The following is a 23,958-nucleotide window of genomic DNA, read 5'->3' as shown; positions in this document are numbered from 1 at the left end:
GTACATCCTCAGAGCAACAGTGAATGCCTCTTGTCTGCAGATGAATGACAGTTTGCTCCCGCCAGTCTGACAGCGACCCATACTGTACCACATGCCTAAGGTGGGTGGATGTATAAGCAAGGGAGAGACCAGCCACACAGAATCCATGGATGTGAACCTGAGCCTGATGCGCTTAAAGGGTACTCTGTGGTGACAGCACAAGCTGAGACCCAGGCCTGGGCATTAAAAACATAATTTGAGAGTAACGGTGTGCTAAATTTATGTAATCACACAACATTTTGGGAAAATTGTGCATACTTATGCACAATTCAAATCTGCCATGTAGTGCAATATTTTAGTTTGAAATGCATCCTTGTGTCTATTCCTGATGCAACGATGCATTTCGCACTAAAATAATAACACCAAAAAACACAAGTGCAGTGGCTCAAGTTCTTGTGACTTGCATTGTTCCGGCCTTCTGCACTATAATTTTGCTGCAAGTTCTGCAAAGTAACATAATGGTGCAATTTTACGAATTCTGCATTGCAAACATGATATTAAATTCCTGCAGTTATGCAAATTACACCAGTTTGATTAAAATACCTGGTCCTCCTTGACAGGTGTTGAAAAGGTGGGTGGGCGAGGCAATCAGGAGGTGGCAAACTTTCCACATGTGTAGAAGCTGGGTGGCTTTTGGTGGCAGATCACACTGGGAAAGTCACTGCTGTGCAGAGGCCATTCAGACTGACCCTTACATTGGGATCTGTCTACTCACGAGCATCAGGCGTCGAAAAATCATACATTTTTTTACCAGACCTGCAGGTCTAGTGACTTAAATAATCTACTTGACCTAATTGTAACACTCTTGAACCATAAACTGGTTTCAAATTAATTAATCCTAGGCAAATATTTTAATTCACTGAGCCGCCATTTTCTTCATTATCATATATGATAGCACCTTTAAATAAATTAGTGCAGCATGTCTGCACAAAAACTCTTGTTTAATATATTAAATGTTTGCTCCATGTAGAATACAAATCTATCCGCATATAGATACACATGACCTGTGACTTGCCTCTTAGTCAGGGCTGCTGGAATTATGCGATTGTGCAGCGATTTTCAAATAATTATAGATTTAAAGCATTTGCCACATAATCCATCATCTGCTGCATAATCTTCAGATTAAAAACATGTTACTAGTTCAAACAGTTCAAAGGTTACTACATTTACGATGACACATGTTGCCGTGTAGTGAAAGGTCCTTTGCAAAGCTGGACTGGTCGCTTTTCTGTTGCTTTTTTCTATATTTGGGTGTTAAATTTGTACTAATGAGATGTACCCAATGCCCAGAATGTGTTACCAAGTTGAAAAAAGATAAAATAATGAAGTAATATTGCAGATTTTGCTGCATAATTTGCCTTTTCTTGCTACATAATTTACTTAACCCTCCTGCATAATTTGGACCTCTCCTGCTGCAAAATTCCAAAGGCCCTGCTCTTAGTTCATGAAGAGCATTGTCAACAGGGCAGGGCAAGACTGTTTCTCTAATTGTGGTATCACTTGTAATGCATATGTAACTAAAGCATAAAGTGGTAGTGTACTGTAGTTTCCAATCAGCACATCACATCATGCCATTCCGCTCACCATTGCTTACCTCTCCCACTTCCTGCTCCCCTTTGCTGCTCATCCACACGCCCAGTTCCCAAATAATGCACCTTTCAGAATCTGTGCTCTTTTTTTTCCATTGAATTTTTTTACCAGGCTCAAATTGCTGCTGGGTCTTCCGCCTTAAAAGCTCTTTTGTCCTAATTCTGTTTCTTTTTGTATTATTTACTGTTCCTTCTCACACCAGTAAACAAAACAATGGGGCCTGCATCATTCTGTAAGCGTGCATGTGTAATACACCTTGCGCACGCATGACATGCTTCTTCATTGTGCTTGTTTTTCTTTTTTAGCTTTTCGCTATGCTACACATCATCTTGCCGATGCTGTATATCAAAGCTACAAGGTAATGGCAAAGCCAATAAGTTCCAAAGTTGTGACCCAAAGGCTTTGCCAATTTTTGTTATTACCTAAGAACGTGATGGGTGTGTAGATGGGTATATATTGGAGATGCCAATAAGTGCCCTTAGAGAGCTCAGCGAGTGGCTGTGAAGCTAATCATTTTTAGGTCTCACATGGGATAGTGCAAGTGCTCTGGCTTGCAAGACATTTTGTTAGCTTACAGTGGGACTAGAGCCTGGTCACTGCTTACCATAGGTTGGTTTTCTCATCACACTCGTTTACTTGCTTCTCTTTGGTCAGCACATGCTGGCTTTACTTCTTCTTTGTGTGTTTTTCCCTCCACTGGAACATGACCCAAGAACCCGCCTCCTTCCGCTGCATGTGCTTTCAGAGCTACTTTTTTCTTTTATTTGAAACACTCTTTAAGACTGCATATTTTTACAGGCTGTCTCCCTCGTGTGCGTCAACCCCACCTTGCTCCCTGTTGTTGCTTGCCCCCAACCCTCTCTGGGTTGTAGCTTGACCTCTCCCAACCTTCCATTCCTCTGTCTTGCTGCTTTGCCACTCTATGTTGTTGCTTGCCCCCTTCCACCCTCCTGTTACGCTACCTGTTGTTGCTTGACCTCTCCCGCCCACCTGTCCCTCTGCATGTTGTTTCTTGCCTCTTCCCACCATCCAGTCACTCTCTGTATTGTTGCTTGCCCCCTCCCACCAGCTCTGTGTTGTTGCTTGCCTCCACCCCCTTCTGCTTCTCTGTATGTTGTTACTTACCCCAGCCTATACTGCTATTGCTTGCCTCCTCCCGCCCGCTCCATCCCACTGATTGCACACCTCCACCCTTCTACCCCATACTGCATTGCTGCTTGCCCCTCCACTCTCCTGCCAGATAATGATTTGTTGCCTACATCCTACCACAGCTCCCAAATGCAGACTGGGTTGTTGCTTGTCCACTCCGTCCCTCATTGCTGCTTGCTCCAGTCCACTGTCTGGATATCCCAAAAATACAAGCATTGGCAAAGCCTAGACAACCTATTGGCTTTGTCAATGTTTTTAGCCATACTGCACAGCTGCATTTAAAAAAACTAAAAAAACAAAGCTACAATGCAGCCAGAGCTGCCTGCATCATAGTGTTTTTTTATTGCTATCAAGATGAGAGGCATCTACACCCTTCATGTTGCATACCCCTCCTCCCTCAAAGAGACTTTCAACCCAGCCTTCCTGCCAGCAATCATAGCACTTTATTTTAACTCTGACAAAGCCAAAATGGGAGTCCTAGTGGTTTTGCCAATGCCTGTTTTATTTGTCAAGCAGTCTCTTGTGTGGTGCCACTAACGTTTCAAGCACTTTCAAAGTATTCCATAGTTCAACATCAGCCCACACGCACCACTACCCACCCACCAAGATGTAATCAATAATGCAAACATTCTGCAGTCAGACATTTTTACTGGGAAAGTTTATCTGCGATCGGAGATCTACACTTTGCTTGTGTTTCTATTGGCATCGCTCAGGCATCTTTCTATTGACATTTCTGAGGCACTTTTTTAAGGCTAATATCTGCAAGTGCCTTCACGGAGGTGTTGAGGATCTCCTGAAGTATGCAAGGTTAAGTCAGGGGAAGTTGATGGTGTGGTCCTAAAAATAATGGGGGTTATTCTAACTTTGGAGGAGGTGTTAATCCGTCCCAAAAGTGACGGAAAAGTGACGGATTTACCACCAGCCGTATTACGAGTCCATTATATCCTATGGAACTCGTAATACGGCTGGTGGTATATCCGTCACTTTACCATCACTTTTGGGACGGATTAACATTCCTCCAAAGTTAGAATAACCCCCTATGTGTCTTGTCTTCCCTTATCTTTGCACTTATGTTAAAAGCGTTGCATCCTCTTGATGTAAAATGTACGCATGTATTTATTTGACATAGCAGGCGGATTTTATTTTGCTCTTCGAAGCATTAAGTACAAAGTTTGGGCAGATGCCAAGCCAGTGGCAGAGTTTCACAATGTGTAGCTAGGAAAATTTGAAAACACGTTGAAGTGCATCAATTCAGGTTGTGTACTGTTCAGAAACCTCTTTTGGACACAAGTTCACAGAATTTCATGTTGCTGAAAGCTGTATTAATTAACAATATAGGCCAGTGGTTCCCAATCTTTTGCTTTGTGTGGACCCCCACTTTATCAATATTGGAAGCCGGGGGCCCCAACTGAATCATTATTGGAATGTTGGGACCCCCCACTGAGTCATTACTCAAAGCTGGGGACCTAATCTATTAAAATTATAACATTTTCTAAGCGGTTTTGGACCCCCTGAGGAGGCTTCGCTGTTTCCTCCACGCCCCCACAATGGGGTCCCCAGACCACAGGTTGGGAACCACTGATATAGGCTATACATAGGGGGCACATTACAACTGACTAGACTTTCCATGACATAAGATATAGCTAAGACTAATGTTAAGAGTGTCACAAAAACAATCTCCATTACAGACCAATTAGGCTGTAGCCCTCAAAAAACACATAAAAATAGCTGCCTTTGGTTAGCTGTAACTTAAAAAGAACAGAATCGACACTATCAACCAGCAGAGGCAATGCATAACATACTGCAAGCAAATGCGGGAGACTGGAAACCCCCCCCAGACTACAATCACCAGCACTCTCATGGTGACAACCCACACCTTTCACACTACAAAGCCCGCTCCTGCCTGGGTGATAGTGTTATGACCACTCCTTTCTTGAAGGCTCTCAGTTGAGAAAACCCAGAGCAGCAGACCAACTTCTGCTTCTAGCGCCTAAATCCGAAGCGTTGCCAAATGCACAGTGAATGCTTTTCTGTTGAAAAACTCCATAACATGAAAAACATTTGCAAGTGTAAAATTGAAATTCAAAAAGCTTAAAGAAATTGTTGAGGAGATATTTGTGAAGGCTTCGATTTCGGGAGCCGGACCTCACATTTCCGGAGACTTTACCATTTTCTAGACTTTCTGCAGTGCAGGGTTCACAAGAGAGCTCTAAAAGTACTTGCACAGAGACCCTACTATGCACTACTGCCACCCTGCCTACTGGCCAGCACCACGAGAACGCACCGGGGATGCTCGGCGGCAGGTTCCCACGCCATCCCATGGCGGTGATAAACTCTTACATAACATGTATAGGAGACGCCTCCAGCGCTCTCCGGGCCTCTGAACACCATTCTCTGCTCTTGGACTGCACCCAACTGTTGTCCGTCCGTGATGGAAGCCGGGGTCTGGGACAGCCTCAGCCGCACTCTACCCGTCAAAAGCTCTGGCAACAAAACACCCCCAACGCCAAAGACATCAGGCCCCTAACGAGGCCCCTAATTGGCAAGTTCTCGCCTGAAAAATGTGCACTTCGGGGGGCTCTTGCTGCAGCCTCGGTGGCGAGCGGAGGGACAAGGGGGGGTTCTGCGAAATGAAGTGGTTGTGAGGCGAGATCTCCGGTGAGACCTCCCACGTCTGCGCGCGGGACGTGTTAGAGCTTTAATTTAACATGTACTTTAATCTAAGCTTCGAGGTGGTTTTCTCCCATGAGGCCGGAGGGGATCATGACATGCATTCTTCCAGAGCATAGCTTCAAGCTCGCAGTGCAGATGTGACAGGTGTAACACTGTGTTGTACTGAGGGTGGTTAGAAAGGATGTAAGGCATTTCCTAATGACAAAGGAAAAACTCAGAAGTCAGAAGGGTAAAGCAGATGATCTACTTATGTTGGTGCTCCTCAATCTGCATGCACGTCGAATACAGTAAGTAAATATTTACACTGGCGCAAAAAATAGGACAGACTGGATCTTCCAGTAATTACTCAATGTGACGCGTCCTACAAGGTAAGTGTAGACATATTAATATAGTTGCACATTTAGACAATTAGTTTAGTTCCATCATTATATAAAAAATGATCTACGTACCCCACTTTCATTGGAGTGGCTAGTTATTTACTATTTTATGAAGTAGTTGTAGTCGTCAAGCCTTTACATGTGCAATCAACTTATCTAATGTAGCTACTGCCTTGTATGATCAACCAATATTAACAGGACAGCAACCACCAGGCAGTTACTAAGCAACAACAGCCATCCCCCAAAGGAGCAGCAGCAAACCACCAAAGGACAGAAACATTGTCACCTTGACTGCTCCATCTTCTGCTGCATTACACCCCTAGGGAAGGACATGGCTTGTATTCTAGCGGCCTTATAGGAAGAGATCCCCCTGACGCTGTGACAATGGTTGAGCAAGTATCTGTAGTACAACCCCTGGACCGGCCCTGACTACCACTCCCGTCTCCCTGCCCTGCACCAGTGGTAGGGAGGATGGGAGGAAGCTTATCTCTACAAAGACTATTGTCTTGTCTAAGTATTGGCCACTGCCTCTGCAAAAATCAATTCTATTCTTACACTTTTGTTATAGAATTTGGCACTTTACAAATCCCAAAATCAACTATTAGTATGTCATCAAATAACTTTCAAAGTTGTATAATATAGCTGGGTAGTTGAAATAGTTGCATCAAAACCAGTTATATAGTTTGTAGAGGTACATATTTATATAATTTGTAATAGTATAGTTGAAAAAACACACAGACTCTATATTAACTAATTTTCCACCAAAATTTGGTTACAAGTCATTTGAATTTTATTTCAGAGGAGGAAAAACACAAATTTAATGTTTCAAATTTTATGACTGGAAGACATGCTCGGCATTTAGTTACCATTAAAACATGTTCAACTTTGACTTTGGGGCCTCTTTTAATCAGAAGATGCCCCCCCAGTGGTATCAAAAGTGGGCTATTCTTGTGGGTCAAACATTCTTTCTAAGTCACATTAACACTGTAAAAGAAGAGGGCAGCGCCAGCTTGATACCTTCTGGAGCCTCTAGACTTCTTTAATAATATGAAGCCCTCCTTTGGGTAGCGGACACTTGAAGTTTCTATATGCTCTCTACAATAGATTACTATGTGAGCTGAGCTCCCCAGCTAGCAGGATCCTTCAATGATTGGTTGATCAGGAGCTTCCTGATGAACAGAAGAATCCAATTTTGATTATTTGTCCACCTCCCTCTCCAGGTTGGGCCGGGTCACCTCTTTAGGGTTCACATATTACTCTATATTTCAAAAGAACTCAACTTTTCTAGTGCTAACGTTTCCTTTCAAAACACGCTGCTCTCAGGTGTAATAATCCATTTGGTTAAATTGAACCAAAGCAATACTATCTGGGTAAACTCAGCTCAGCGATTGACTTTCATGGTTTACCAATGCCAGGATGGACTGTCTGACAAGGCCATAGCATTCCGTTAACGGAGATGTTGCTGCGGTGATGGGGTTCAAGTAGTTCTTTAGTTACACTGCAGATGTGGCATTAGGTGAAGGTTTGTAAGTGAGACCCAGTGCGTGTTCATTGATGTATTTACTTTGTCTACACCACAACCTTTTAATTGCCTATTTATGTTTTTTTTTGTTTAGGATGTGCATGCTTTTGGATGCCCTAGCCATTTGTGAAGACACAGAGCTATTCTCAAATCAACTATGAGTTTTTATTTGTCACACCTTGCTGTCATGATAGCAAGCTGTTCTAATGATGTTTTTTGGTTCAAGATGTGACAGCACAATTACTTTCTTACAGAAGCAATGAAAGTATATGCCCTTTGCCAAAAGTATTTACTGTGAAATACTGTGGTGTTTGTGGCTTTTCAGTTCACTACTTAAAATGTAAACGTCATCTGATAAGCAGCTTAATTCTGCTAATATACTTAGTTCAACAAAGGGATTCTAATTACAGCTTCCATATTGTTGTATCAAAGGGCGTTGCTTCTAAAGGATTGTTTTCTCAAGGCCAACTGGGGTAATACAGCCACTCAACTATTACGTAACACTTCCTTTAATAAAAAACCAAACCTATTGGCTTTGCCAATGCTTGCTGACATCTGGTATAGCACTTCCAAATGGGATGTCTAGCTTTATTGGTGCAGATAGGACCACAGCTTGCCAGAAAGAGGTCTCTAGAAACAAAATGGAGACACCCTAGAAGTCAAGAAAATATGAAGTGCACCAAACACGAAAATAGGTATCTTAATGGAAATTTTGAAAAGTACTCTAAAGATAAAACAAATTACTAAGGTGATAATAGGTCTCAGGAATTTCCACCTGTCATTTGCATGCAACAACATTTTTACTCTGTGTCAAACATGCAAGGGAACAAGTTGCAATAGCTAAGGTATTGGTGGTCTCTTGGTTTTATGGAATATCTAGTTGTCCGTTTGTGCAGTGCTTAAGTTGCTTACAGGGGTGTGGAATTTATTAAAATATCTACTTGTCCAGGGGACAGGTTGCTTCTCAAATCTACTTGTCCTGTAAAAAGATCTACTTGTCCCTTTGGTGCCATGTAGTGTGGCGACAAATTATGGCAGCAATCTCATTATGTAAGAGCTCTGATAATAGCCTCTCTGATTATGCCAGGGCTACTACCATAGTAGGGCTTGAATACTTGCAGTTTCAATCCCTACTGTAGCAATTTCCTTATTTTGCCACCTTTCTGCAGATCTGCATACTGGGGCTGGAGGAAGGAGTAAGCAATAGTTCCAGGGCTGGAATGCCTTTGAGTCTGCAAACTTACTAACCTGCATGTTTTAAAGATTTTCACCAGCTTCTCTTTAATATTTTCCTATAATAAGAAAGGTTGGACATTTACTCCTGACAATGGCAGAATTAGAACTTCTTCCAGGGTTGGGAAGAAAGTGGCCGGAGGGAAAATGAACTTGCAAATGTTCAATAGATTTTCACATGAGCAAATTTACACATGCGTATCTGCTCATGCTAAAATACAGTTCACAAATATTTTATAGGGGTACGACATATACCATGGGTGCACTTTTGTGACTTTCTTTAAGAATTTGGGGCCACATGAAAGTAGGTTCAGATTTGCGACCCGCAAATTGCAAGTCGCAAATCCGAATGTAGGATGGTGTCCCTGACACCATCTGTGATTCGCAAGGGCTTCGCAAATGCCCACCTAGTGAATAATCATGAGGTGGGTCGCAATTTGCGACCCCCTTGCGAATAGTGGCCCTCACAGGGATGGTGGCCTGATGGAGACAGCAGACCACCATGTCTGTGAATGCTTCCTTAAAGGAAAACAAGATGCATTACAAAAACGGAAAATGAAACGTTTTCGTTTAATTTTTTCAGAGCAGGCAGTGGTCCGCAGGACCACCGCCTGCTCTGAAAAAACGTTTACAGTGACATTCACAATGGGGAAGGGGTCCCATGGGCACCCCTTCCCTTTTTTGCGAAAGTGTTAGCACCCATTTGAAATGGGTGCAAACTGCAATTGGTTTGCGCCCGCGGTCACAAAACAATCCTACATTGCACTGCGAGTTGCAATTAGGAAGGGAACACCCCTTCCTAATTGCGAGTCGCAAACCCGTTTTGCGATTCGGTAACCAGGTTACTGAATCTCAAAACTGGGTTTGTGCATCGCAATGTGCTTTTTGCACGTCGCAAACAGCGAAAGTCGCTGTTTGCGACATGCAAAAAGCTACCTAATGTGGGTCTCGGTCCCTAATTAGGTCTGGTGTTAACAAAGACATTTTGTTTTTATTAAACTTCTATTTCTCTCTCTTTCGGCTGGCTTTACTGTGAGTGATCGCATTCTGCTCTTCCACAAGGAGCATATTGGCACACAAAGTAGTTTTGTTCAGTGTCAGGAACTAAACTGGCAATCAGTGACGTAACGAAACTGGAGGGTGCCCCTTTGCAAAGAACATGGAGGAGCCCCCTCTCCAGACTTACTCAGGGCAGGTGCTGTGCTGAAGGGGCCCCCTGGAGGGCAGCTGCGGGGCCTTTGTTATGCCACTGGTGGCAATGTGTGCTTTTAGAGTTCAAAAACTTTTTGGGGGGTTTTTGCCAGTGTTTGTTACAATGTTGAGGGCCTGGTAGCTCCCACAACAATAAAGTGTTACAAAAGCCATGTCAAAACAAGACACGCATCGATGAAACTAAAAGACTTATAAAAATATGTCAGATCAGTTGGCTTTGTCAGTGTTTGTTTATTTTCATGCTTCCCATATTCGTGTTGAAAATGGTTACACTGATTTTCCATTAGAAATATTTTTGGGAAATACTAGCATGCATCAACACATTTTACTAAATGACACTTCATTTGCATCTAATCAGAGAGCATTCTGGGAGCATTATACTTAGCCTCATAGCCTAAACTTTTCAAACATGTGTATATACTTTTTTTTTTTTTTGTACTGGAACCAACGTCAGTAGTCAAGTGCGACCTTAAAACATTTATTTACAGCACTCACCCTAATAATGAAGGCTTTCAAATAATTAACCATAAATACAAGTTCGAACTTACCTCAACTGCAGAGAGTTCCACTCTCTGTAAACAGGCAGCCAAAGGGTTTGTGTTGCAGAAGGTTGGGCCTACTTGTCCCAAGGACAAAGTAAACATAAAAACTTGTTGCCCTTGACCCCCAAACAAGATGTACCAGGCGATAGGAATTCCACATACCTGCAGCTTCATAGCATTCCCTGAACAAACAAGGAAAGGAGCAAGCATGGCAGAAAAGGTGTGAAGAGGATAGGGGTAAATGAGGGACCATGCCGTGCAGAATGCTTGTATCAGGCAGTATTTATGTTAAAAGGACACAGTAGGAAGAGACTGAGGAAGGATGACATGGGGGTGGGAATGGTGCAACAAGCCTGAGGGAAATCAGTGACCGGCCTCCTATTTTATGTGAGTTGCTATATGGCACTTACTCAGGTCTATCAACACTTCATTCATAGCCTCGATCGTGTGAGCAACAAGCCATGTCATGCTTGAACTTCTCAGGTGCTCACATGTCTACGCTTGCTTAGGTTCAAGCTGTTGATTACTGCACAATGGGTGTTTAAAGGTCCAGTTTTAGCTCAAGTCTAGCATAATTTCCTATCTTTTCCCATCAGCCTTTTAAAATGCTCGCTCCATAAAATCGTTGTTATTCACAAAGTTAAGAGGGACATTTTGCCTTTCAGGCAGCCCAAGCACAACATTCACCAACAGAACTTTTTAGAATGAATGTTGCCTTTTAGGCAGAGATTAAACCCTAGCTTTCCGATCTATCTCAGCCATAATTTTCTTGTCAGCGCTTGGATGTCCTCTTGGGCTGAAAGTGCAATGAATCTAGAGCTGATGATGGTGGCCATGCTGGAAAAGGACCCACTGTTTTACAGGGGGAGTCGCTTCCCCAGAACACAGGGTGGGCTCTGCTCCAGTGTATCCCTGTTAATCACTTTCCCTAACAGTTACTTCACCGCACAGCAATAATTTCAGAGACCACACCAGGTAGCAGTGTATGGGAACAGGAGACAAGAAGAACTCTTCAAAGCAGAGCGTACTATGTATGGTACGATGGTAAATACGGTCTGACTACCTTATTATTGACAATTCTGCAGCTTTTATGCAACACAAAACACAAGAAAGCAGAGGGTGGTACATGGTGTGAGCTGGTATTTGTCTATTGCAGACTCATGCAAGGTACACATAGCTCTTGACATGTCGTGTAATCGTATGGTTATAGAGTCCATGTACATTATCGTCATGCTTTCTCATTACGTTATCCAGTTGTAGGGAGGTTACAGGATGGTTGTACGGGAAGGGCTTTCTGGACATCAGCGTTTGAAACACAGCTCACTTTAATTCATTTACATGTGTACAAACACAAAGGAATAAACAGACTACACATTATTTCTTAATGTAACAATGATAACAGGGTTCACTCCAGCTGAGCGCAGCCTTGAAACTAGGATTCATGGCCTCAGCCACAAAAACCTTCACAGAATATTGAAGTGACTGCCTGTTTGCTCTCACACACTGGCCTGAACAAGCTAATGAGAATAAACGTAAAAAACGATGTGGATTCGAAAATAAAGTATGAAAGGCACCTGGCACAATCCATCATTTTTTCCCGTTACATTCTCAAGGTTGTCATCTCAAAGATGGATTTCAATCAGCATATTAACGAAACCTGTATTCCAACGTCTGTATGAAACCAAGAACACAATGTACAAACCCTTTTTGCTCTTCAGGGCCAGCAGGTTGCAAAATTACAGTTTTTGCAGCAGCGAAAACTGCAGGTTGAAATATGCAAAAGGCACACTCCAGATGCGTACTCACTGAGAAAACTTCGCAACACACACATGACGAATCCCAAAGGAAACGGTGAATGTGACTGCAGCCTGTGCCGTGCCTTGCTTTCCCTGTGTTCCGCCTGCCTCTGTTCCATCGTTCGCATGATGTTGCATGGAATGTTGTGTTACTTGGAGTTAAGTCAAGTTCCTGGTGTGGTATCCTGCAGATATGTACCTATAACCTGCAGCCGAACCTGATGTCTTCTGAACCACTCCAAATGTGTGAACAAAAAAGATGTGTGTCTATACTCAGGAGTTTAGGAGGGTAACTGGGCACATCATACTGCTTGTGACCCTAACTACAATCACTTACCACCGATCTGCTTCTGACTCCTGAAAGGAGGTTTTAAGGCTTTTTATGGGGGTGGGTTGGCGGGGCAGCGTACACCCGGTGAGTCTTGACAACTGGCAGGGGGAGCATTCACAATCCACCCAATGCCATTCACTGAATGCTAACTTCTATTTTTAATAGCACACCCTGTTCATTAAAGGGCCATGGGTTACTTTAAAACATTGAAGCATACAATGAAAGCTCCTGCAGGGATGGAAGTCCTCTTTCCCTCACTGGCCTTTGTTACATCATTGAAAGACGTTCACAGAGAGTTGCAAAAGGGCTTCTGCCTCATAAATATTAACGAATGAGGAGTTTTTGCAACTCTGGCAAATGGATATTTTGTACTTCAACCCAATTTATATAGGTTGTGGCGTAAAAGGTGGATTAATTGACCTGGCGGTGAGCAAAAAATTGTGAATGATTTGTGGCATTACCTTAGTACATCAGGTTCTAGATCTTGTTATTTCTAAATTATTCTGAAGAAGACACTGTAACGTTTCATTCAAGTCCTCAGACTTCTTCCCAGTACATAACAAAGAGTGCTACCCTCTAGAGGTCTTTACAACAATTACATGCAAAAGTGACCACTGATAATTAATTGTAATATGATGGCATTTTTTAAAGTCACTTGTTTACTAACAGATGTTTCCATATCCACACCAACGAAATAATTAACAACCAGGTACATCCTTGATAATACATATTTAAATCAACTTATTTGATCTTCAACATTGATAAGTTGTCCATACATCTTAAGTGAGTATACTGATTATTTCACATCCAGTATATATATTTTGTATAATTATCTCACAAACCAAAGCCCATGCCCAGGCCAAATATGCCAGTAAGCACACAAGCATCTTAGGTAGACTTGGGGCCACACCCACCAAACTTAAAACACATTTATTAGTTACAAAACATCATGTCTTCACATTGCCATCCACAAGCAGTACCACACCCCGGACTGTGATGGAATTCTCGAAACGAGGGGGGGAAGATATACCAAACACAGTTGACGCTGCAAGGCTATCCCAGTGGTAGAGCAATGCATAAAACTACATAATCATAAAATTCGTTGCTGATAGTGATCTAGGACATGATTCCCAACCTGTGCCCCGGGGACACCTGAGGGTCCACAAAGCGTCCTCTGGGGGTCCGTGACTGCTTAAAAAATTAATTATTAACAGATTAGGTCCCCGGCTTTGATTAATGTCTCATTGGGGGGGTCCCTGGATTCCAATAAGGATTCACTGGGGGTCCCAGGGTTCCAGTAGTGATAAAGTGGGGGGTCCATAGAAGTCAAAAGATTGGGAACTACTGATCTAGGATATGGCACTTTTAAACTAGGGACATACCATTCTGTTACTAAGTAGGAGCTTTCCTTAGTTACATTACTGCAACGCTCCACTCAGGTTCACAGAGACCAGAAGTTTAGAAGTCGGTATTCTGAGTATAGTTAGGGTCACTGGAATTATGCGGCAAGAGGTGGCCAAATTATGCTGCAGGGCTGAGTAAATTATGAGGAAAGAAAAGGAAAATTATGTGGAATAATGTGCCACATATTGTAATGGTATTATTTCATTTTTCTGTAATTTTTAAACTTGAACACACTGTCTGGGCATTGAGGAGTAGTACCTCATTAGTACCAGCTTAACACCCAAATATAGTAATAAGCAACAGAATTGTGACCAATCCAATTTGTAAATGGCCTTCCACAGCGTGCCAACACGTGCTATTGCATTTTAGTAACTTTTAAACCATTTGAGCTAGAATTTTTTTTCCGATGATGGATAATGTGGCAAATGCATAATTATGCGAAAATCGCCTCAGATGCACAATCCCATAATTCCAGTGGCCCTGAGTATAGAATGGATATGGGAGGGGGGGTTGCAGTGGCTGAGCCAATAAGGTTCACTAGGAGTTAGCTTACCACTGCTGCACAGAATGAAAGACTATCTTCCTTCCTGTCTTAAAACCCCAGCGATGCGTTAAAAATAAACATTAAAGAACTTAAAGGAGTGAGTGTTTCATATACCCCATCTCCCCTACAATTAATGGACTAAACCTGTTACCATGGAAAGTTCACAGTCCAGCTGACCGATCTGTCCAGCTCAGCTCGGAGCATCAAAGTGCATCACGGGCTTTGGCCCCGAGGAGCAACTCGAATGCTCTTGAAATGAAATCGCTTGTTGAACTTTGAAACGCTTTTTACCTTGCACATCAGACTTTCTTCTGTTTTCCTATTTGGGGCCTTTGGGGTTTGGAGGCACTTAAGAACCCCGCTGGAGCTTTTCAATGGTTCAAAGCCAAAATATACCACTCCTTCATTAGGAGGGCTGCGCATGTTATTTCAAAACAAAATGAACAAAATGAAATCTCAAAATGTGTTATTTGAAACAGAATTGGAAACTTAAAATTTGTATTGGGGAAAAAAATTCAGAGGTCTTCTAGGTTTATGGTTGGAGCAGGAAACTATTACATTATCAAAAGTTCTTTTCTCTTTGGAAGGCACCTTCAACACACCTCTCAAGTAAATATGAGTTCTAGAATTTTTTCACTAGAAATATAAAAACATGTGAAACATTCATACCGCAAAAGATTGATGAGCAATTTCGCCCAAAATAAAAATACAAATAAAAGGTTAAACCTTCCAAACATTACTTTAAAAAAACCTCCCAGTACGCACTGAGTCCTGTGCCTCACCAAAATCCATGTGTCATTCCACGTTTTAAGGCAATAATCAATATTGCTTGCTATCAGCGGTGGCTGCCGCAATTGTCAAGGGGGGCTGGTGAGGGGAGTTGGACAGGGAAAACAAATACTAAAACAAAAAAAACACTTACCGTTCCCGCTGCTGCCGTCTCCTGCCGTGTCGCTCCTCTCTTCTTCTGGTGAGTCAGCTTTCACTGGATCCCCCAGCAATCCTGGTGCTGCTCTCATGCTATAGCTAGCATGAGAGAAACATCAGGATTGGCCTGAGGGCTTAGTATGCTGCTCAGACAGTGCACTAGGGTCTGTGAAGTTTCTCAAGCCCGGCTACGTAATTCTGTCAGGTTGGAAAAACCTATGTGCGCATGTGTGTTTGGCTGGCCTAAGACCGGCGGCACACACACATGCACACTTAGTGCACTCCACTCATCCTCCTCCCCTCCCTCCCATGGCGTAGCCTCGTTCCTCCCTGCACATGCTGGCTGAGCCAGCAGCTGAAAAATAAAACGATAATGAAATATTGTAGTATTTTTCTGCTGCTGGCTCTTAGCCAGAGGGGCGACGCTCCTCCGCCATTGCGGAGGACCCGCCCATTGCTGTTTATGCTGATAAATATCATACCCTTTTCTAGGCCGACCATAATCGGAGCCTTAACTAGGAAAATCATTCTTTTGTGGGAGCACATACCGAAGTCGCAAATGATGCTGCAGAAAGAGTGATTTATGCTGGGTAATGTGCAGTCTACCTGCACAAAGGCACCAAGGAGAGCCTGACCTCTGGAGGTGACCTAAGCAATATATTACAGTGAGTAAAAAGTCCTGTCAAAGGGTCCCAGGGCGGAGGTGGCCAGAGAAGAGGATACCACCTGTATCTTCACACTTACTGTCTGTAACCTCTCGCCAATCACAAAATGAGTCCCTCGGGGGATGCTCTGCTCAGCTGGGCGCAAATCAAAGGACTGAAGATAAGCCTGGAGCCGGTTACACAGAGACATGACAAGCTACACTGTGGCCTCGTTCTCTCTTACAGCTGTAATCCTCCCCACCCATGCCCCGAGGGACCTACAGCTCTAGCTTCTAATCCACGATAGCATATTAAAATGATGGGTCATAAATCTAAAAAAACAACGGCTGGCATAATTCCAGAAAACCGACAACGTCCTGGGAGATGGGGGTGGGGAGGGCCAGGGTAGGCAACGTGCATTTGGAATGTGGTAAAATGCTGTGAATAAACGCGCATTTGTACGCATTTGTACTAACAGAAAGCAGGTTGGCTTCATGTCGGTCTGTTTTTTTTAAAATATAACAGACTTGTCCCCCTCACAACCCCTGTTTGCAAGTGCCCTGGTTAATTCCAATGTGTATCCGCCTCCCATTACTGGTAGCACATATCCGAATTATGAGTTTCGAGGCAAAACCGTAAGCTGCAATTTTGCCCCCGCTCAAACTTGCCGAAATTTACCAATGGAAAAATGCAGAGCAAATACCAGGGCATGTGGAATATTGCCTGGTAGGCATCAAATCTGTATGCTATGCCCAATTTTTTTGTTGTGCAAAACTTGTAATCGGTGCTATATGTCCTACCCAATACATTGAGATCCTTGAGGTGTCAGAATATATCCGGTGAGGTTAATATTGCACCATCCACTAAGGCACTTGTAATCGGACCCCTAGACTGACAGGAAACATATTACTTGAATACTTAGGGCCTGATTACGAGGCTGGCGGTCTTCAGACCCCCAGCCTCGCGTTGGCGGTCTGACCGCCACATTAAGATCTTGGCGGTCAGACTGCCAGGGTTCCGCCAGCACAGCCAAGATCCATGATCCCGACAGCCTGGCGGTGCCAGCGATCGCAATCCACCTGGGTAGCCCCTGCGGATTCCGACCTTGTTCTCCACCAGCCTTTTCATGGCGGTTTCACTGTCATGAAAAGGCTGGCGGAGAACAGATGCAGGGGCCCACAGGGGGCCCCTCCACTGCCCAGGCACTTGGTATGGGCAGTGCAAGGGCCCCTTACCCAGGACCGTCGCAGTGTTTACTGTCCGCCTGGCAGACAGTGAAAATTGTGAGGGTGCTGGTGCACCCGGCAGGCTACAGCACTACTGCCGGCTCGATTACAAGCCGGAGACAATGCTGTAGCCTGTTTCACACTACGCCGGTGGGAGGAAACCGAGGTTTCTGCCCGCCGACCTACCAAGAAACTCCTAATAGGTCTGGCAGGGTGGTTGTCACGAAGGTGGTGGCGACCATGTCGGGAGTTTGGAGGACGGACTTTCCGTCCATCAAACTCATAATCAGGCCCTTAATATTTGGAGCAGAAGTACTGGTACAGGCGGGCTGCATCTGAGGCCTGATTGCTGCCACATTATAATTGTCTGATATAGATATGACAACTTGCACAAGAATTGTTTGATGGAAAATTATGTATAAATTGTCCATGTCCATGTGTCTGTGCAACTTGGGCCTGACAGCTCAGTTAGTTAATGCAACAACTAAATATTTCTGTATTTAACTCCATGCCTATGGTATGTAAGTTTAGAATGGTTCTATAGTACTGTCTGTGTACTGTGTCAGACTCAAGAGAGTATCTGAGCAATATATCCAAATATACAGAAAACCATATTCAAAACTATATCGAAGGTTCTACAGTGCTGCATATACTAGCATCACTTTGAGGTGGCCTAGGGGCATACAAGCCACTAGGATGACATAGTGCTCATGTGCTTTTGGGATTCATTAGGAGTGGAAAACTGCATGCCGCACTTGGCACAGTGACATCACTATGCAAGAAGCGATGTGGGGCAGACACAAAACCAGACATTTTTTAAACTGTTTTGGAGAGCAGCTTTCAAGATCCTCTTCATTGTTAATCTTTAGCAGTTGGTGTTTTCATGATCTAGACAGCAGGTTGCAAAAGATGGCATGCAAAGGGGTTCCGATGATGGTGAGGAGCACTCCCTTATTGGGACTCACAGAAGGTCCAGAACACATGGCTGGACTCTCCTGGCCAAGGGGTTCGATTTCAAGCAATGTGTAGCAAGAAATGATCAACAGACTACTTAACAGCAGCCTAATAAAGGGTAGCAAGCAACTGTAGTTCAAAAATACACCAGACCTGTGCGTACCAGTGCCAAATAATGTGGTCAGTGTGGGAGTGCAGTGCCAACGATGAAAGGTACATCGCAATACACATAATCTGAAGCAAAAAGGAACAGATGATGAATAGAATACTGAACAATGCAAACATTCACTACCATTCACAGATATGGGTTTAATCCATCATTCTTTTGCTCTCCACCCCAGTTTGGACCTGGCCATACACAAATCAGTCTTAAACCTACTTCTCGTGGGTACAGTACAACCTGAACTGCCAAGCCAGGTCTTCCTTGGACCGGAAATAAGCAACCTGCGACCAGAATCAGGGTATCACCCCTCATCGGCCAGGCTACCTTTTATCCACTTGCACAGTGAGCACAGGACCCACATCTGGGCATACCCTTCCTACTTAGGGCAAAAAAAGCAAAAAGAACAGATGATGGACAGAATACTGAACAATGCAAACATTCAACCCCAATCACAGATCTGTGTTTAATCTGTCATTTCTTTACTCACCACAGTGCCCTAGTTTGGACCCAGCAATATTCAAATCAGTCTTGACCCTGCTCCCCATGGGTACAGTCCAGCCCGAACTGCTAGGTCTGGTCCTCCCTGGACCAGAAACAAGCATCCTGGGACCGGTTTTGGGGTAACACCCCTCATAAACCAGGCTAGCTTCAATCAAGTGGCACAGTGAGCACTGGAAACACACCTTAGCATATCCTTCCCATTTAGGGCAACTAAATATGTAAAATGAGGGGGTTTCTTAATTCCTCCCCTTCAAGTAAAAACTTCCTTGACTTAGTTAATTTGGGTCCACATTTCAATATAAGTGACTTAGTACGGTTGACTGATTGCCTAATTTACCCATAAATTAATGAAAGGCATCCAACAGACGCTGAGGTCGCTGTTCGGGCTATTAAGACAGCGTCATCAATGTAGAGTAGGACTGGAGTTTCTGCGAACCAAATTTAGGAATATCAGCCTTCATCCTTATTAAATAATCTTCAAGTCTATTAATATAAATCAGGAAAAAAATGCCATAAGGACACAGCCCTTTCTTACCCAGAAACTGTTGGAAAGCCTTCAGAAATGTCACCCTATCTTGAATAGCGAACTCTTGCTGTAGTATTCTCATCTAACCTTTGGAGTAAGGAAACAAAGCGCTATCTATGCCCAACTGAAACATCATTCCCTATAGCCAGGAACTGTCCACACAATCAAAAGTGCAAGTCAAGTCCATAAAGGCAAGATGCACACTCCCCTTTTTTCCTTTGGTATGCTTTTGTGATATCCGTGACAAATTGAGGGCCTGATCAACTGTGCCAACACTTGGGTGAAATCCAAACTGAAGGTCTGAAAGCCCACAGTTCTCAGCCACCCAGCCTTCCAATTTCGCCAATATGACTCTTCCCAGGATCCTAATCGTACTATCCAAAAGTCAAATTGGGCAATAGCATTGAGGGTGCCTCTTCTCCTCCTTCTTAAAGATTTGCACAACCGTGGCCTCCTCCCACGTATGAACTAGCGGGCCACAGATAGCACATCTCAGCACCCTAGTAACTAAGGGTCCCCAGAGCTGGACGTTAGATTTAAAAACATCTATCGGAATCCGATCTGGATATGGGGTTTTCTTGCCTGGAGAGTTATTAATTGCTAAAATAAGATCAGCTACCTTAATTGAGTTACTTAAGTCAACATCAGCAGAATGGTCCACAGCACCTATTACCTTGTCACAAGAAATATCAAAGATAGTTGAAAAATGAGATGGGTCCCGGGCTCACTGTGCCACTGGATTCAAGCTAGCATGGCTGATGAAGGGTGATACCCTGAAACTGGTACCAGGATGCTTGTTTCCGGTCCAGGGAGGACCTGGCCTGGCAGTTCGGGCTGGACTGTTCCCATGGAGAACAGGGTCAAGAGTGATTTGCATATGGCTGAGTCCAAACTGGGGTGGCATGATGAGCAAACGAATTGATGGATTAAACCCAGATCTGTGACTGGGGGTGAATGTTTGATTAGTTCTGCATTCCGTCCATCATTTGTGTTTTTTTTGCAGCAGTTTTGCTGTCACAACATTTTAACCACAATGTTATGGTAATATTTTATTTTCAGGCACAACACACTGATGCAGGCTTTCCACAGTTTGCCCAGGTGCAAGCTTCACTTGTCTGCCCCTGGTATAGGAACACTTCTTTCTGCCCTACAGCGTGCTTCCTTCACACTGCCCAGGTGCTTGTGTGGGCCACTCAGCCACAGAGCAAGCTTCTCCCACACGGGCCCTGATACGGTTCCCTCACTTTGGCACGGAAAATGCTTCTGTCACTCGGCTCTGTTTCCAGAGTCCTTCACATTTGCAACGAAGATTCACATCCTGAACCGGTGCAAGGGTCCCTTACTCTGCCCAAGCAGAAGCTTAATTGGTCCTGTCTCATTTTAAGATTCCCTATCCTTGTCCTGGAATAACTTTCCTCGCTCTTCCCCACTGTGAAATTTGGTAACTCTGTCGCTCTGTAAGATTTTCTCGATCTGCACCGGTACAAGCTATGCTTACTGTACCCCAATGTAACTTTTAATTCACTAACTTCGTTAAGTGCAAACTTCCTCTTCCCTCTATATGGCAAAGCAAGCTTCACTTCACTCTGTTCGGTTCAAGTCTCCTTCCCTCAGCACAGGTGCAAGCTTCCTTTACTCTGTTTAGGAAAATGCTTGTATCATTCAGACTTGGTGTAAGCTTAAATCGTTCATCAAACTGCAAATTTCATTCACTATGCCCAAAGCAAGCTTCCCACATAATGTAGCTTAAAAAATTAACTCACGGCCCTGGTGACATTTTCTCTTACTCTGCCGTACGCCAAAGCCTGAGTCTATCAGATTCTGTAAGAGTCGCCTCTTCTATCCTGGTGCACTCTTTCCTTACTCTTCCCCCGTGCAAGATTACTCCACTCTCTCAGACAGCAAAATGATTTTCTTCTGGCCTGGTGCAAGGTAACTTCACTTTGACCATGTGCAAGCGTCTCTAACTCTAACATGGTGCATGCTTAACTTACTTGGCCCATGTGCAAGCTTCCCTCACTCTGCCCTGGTTTAATCTTTCCTCAATTTCCTTTGGTACATGAGTCCCTAAACCTGCCCAGGTGCACGCAGCTTTCACTTTGTCCCATTGCAAGCTTTACCCCAGAGCAAGCTTAGTTCCTCTGTCCCAGGGCAAGCTTAACTCACCTGCCCAAGTGTGAGTTTCCTCAATCTAACGCAGTGCAAGCGTCCCGACTTTGTCTAGAAACATGCTTTGCTCACGCTGCCCAGCTGCAAGCATCTTCCAACTGTGCCCTGGTGCAGAATTCCGTCACTCCATGCACAAACAACCTTCTAAGACTTTCCTCCTCAATGGGAAATATGCAAGATCTGTGCACATTTACTGAAAGCACAGCACTCCGAGAGAACCCGCCTTTCATGGCAAGCCATTGACTGGGAAATCCATGAAGGGCTGTAAACAGTTTACCCTTGTGACGTACAGACAATACTTTCCCTCTTCCATATTCACATAAAGGTCAAAGGATAGTAAAATCACTTCTAAACACAAAAAGACCACCCAAGGTTCAGAACGAGCCGTCTCTTGAAGGAAGAAGGGAAAATGGTTTCAGGTGTGAGGTGGGTGCGGAAGGTGCTGAGTGACTATCTCTCTACACTGAACTCACCTGAACGCCACCTGTTGAGTGATGAAAGCCGATTGGAAACTGAGCCCGGGAACAATTTATCATTTTGATAGACAAGTGAAAATTATATTATGGGTCGTCTGTTTTTATGTTTCTCTTCCTGCTATCCATTTTTGCAACAACCTCACCAAAGGTTTACAAGTAACATTTTGAATTCATAGTATCTTTGACTTCATGGTTGCATGATCCCGCCTTCCCCTTCAAACATCAGCAGCTCATAGATCTGTAAATGAGAACGCCGAGTGTATGTAGCACGTGCAGGTTAGGGCTCAGATCATTTGCGAGAGGGACTGTTTCACTTTTTAAAAAAACATATGGATCAGTAAGGGGTCAATAATCATTAATCTCAATGCTGTGGTAAGTAAAGTACATTGTTAGAAGCCAGAGATAAGACCAGTAACAAGGGGGAATGGTGCGCGGGGCTTACATATCCTATGAAAAATTGCACAACTACAACTTCTTGTTGCGTAATAATACTTGTGGGGATCCTTCGATAACGGCTTTGTTGGGCTGGTGGGACTTTTTGTGGTGTGTAGTTGATGATGTGGTAAATTTCCTATGTACTTACACTTTGGGATTTACAAATACCATGGATGCAATACAGATCCAGACTAACACAACTAAAGCACACCATTACCAACCACTCAATAATTGAAATAAACTGGTGTTAAAAAAAGTGTATGCCGTGTATTGGGGCTACAAGTTACCGTCATCCTGCCCATCTCGGTTCCGCCGCCGGTGCCGCTCCCGTCGATGACTGATCACGGAATCCGTGCCCGTCTCATTGTCCAGTCCATCCCGGCTGCTGGCCGCATTGGGGCTGTGAGTGAAAGGGAGAGAGTGAGATACACAGCTTTACAAGAGCTCAGCCCAAGAAGAGGACAGCAACATTAAAAGTATAACCACACCTTCTGTTTGGACACTTATCATGAGGTAAACACCCTTAATAAAGGTCTGCAAAGGGCAGGGTGGTGTGAATATATTTTTTCTGTGATTCTCATCCGCTATGTGTAAACATATTTAACACTGTCCGGCACTCTTATACTACAAGTAATTGGCACCATAACTAAAACCCTGGTGCAAGCAAGCAAAGCCCTTCGTCTGTGCGCCATTTTGAATTTCTGCCGATTTGAGGAATCAGATACAAACATCAAACAACACCCACAACCCAGAAATCAGTATGCAATCTGAATAGTTGGTATTTCACTGTTACTATTTATTATATGGTATTTGTCTATGAATCAAATACATTAGAATGACTGAATATATTGTAAACAGCTAGGGATGATAATGCATATTAGGGGAAAGGTCAAATAAGCTCACAATCATACTTCATCACACATCTTTACTAGTTTTCCCTAACTTGATTTTGACCAACTTTACTCGCAGGTGGGGAAGATTTATCCTTTGTACAGGGACGTGTTGCAACTGCAGTACTGAGTTTGTGCATTTCTCTGCATGACACAGCTGACCCTACCAGCTCTGCCCCACCCAAGCATGTTGCTTTGGTTTGGATTGTGTCCACTGATGTACCACATGGGCCAAACATCTTATAAGTGGTCATCAGCAAGGACATCGGCACGAGGATCTGCTGGTAATAGCAAGCCTAGCCCCCAGGTTCCACTTCTGTCAGGGCATGTAGGCTCCTACTCTTTTCGTCTGTCAGTGATGAATTCCCGGGGCAAATGTCATCATCCACAGGTCATCAACACTATCAGAACAGTGAAGTTGTGGAGATTGCTACATCACACATTACTTCAGAAGTTGTGGTGGAGGTTTTGGCAATTGGTTCTATATTTGACTACAAAGTGCAGTCTTGCATCCTTTTTGGACACAATGACGAAGGTTTGGCAACAGGCTGCGTATTTGTGAAAGTTAGAGCTATTTGCGTTGTAAATGACAATGGGCCTCATTATGACCCTGGCGGGCGGCGGAGGCCGCCCGC

At 43.8% G+C, this 23,958-nt stretch overlaps 1 protein-coding gene across 5 annotated transcripts in view; it reads right to left on the bottom strand.

Annotated features, from left to right (window-relative positions):
• The window catches only part of DVL1 (dishevelled segment polarity protein 1), a 523,691-nt gene that overhangs the window by 154,810 nt on the left and 344,923 nt on the right, over positions 1-23,958 (bottom strand). For all 5 annotated transcript variants that reach the window (XM_069241071.1, XM_069241067.1, XM_069241072.1 and 2 more), the window contains exon 4: positions 22,721-22,833. In XM_069241071.1, coding sequence (XP_069097172.1) covers positions 22,721-22,833 — 113 coding nt within the window. The remainder of the gene's footprint in view (positions 1-22,720; positions 22,834-23,958) is intronic.

This window comes from Pleurodeles waltl, chromosome 6 (genome assembly GCF_031143425.1).
Source record: "Pleurodeles waltl isolate 20211129_DDA chromosome 6, aPleWal1.hap1.20221129, whole genome shotgun sequence".
NCBI lineage: Eukaryota > Metazoa > Chordata > Amphibia > Caudata > Salamandridae > Pleurodeles > Pleurodeles waltl.
Note: the sequence above shows the minus strand (reverse complement) of the source record. Positions and strands in the feature narration are given on the sequence as shown.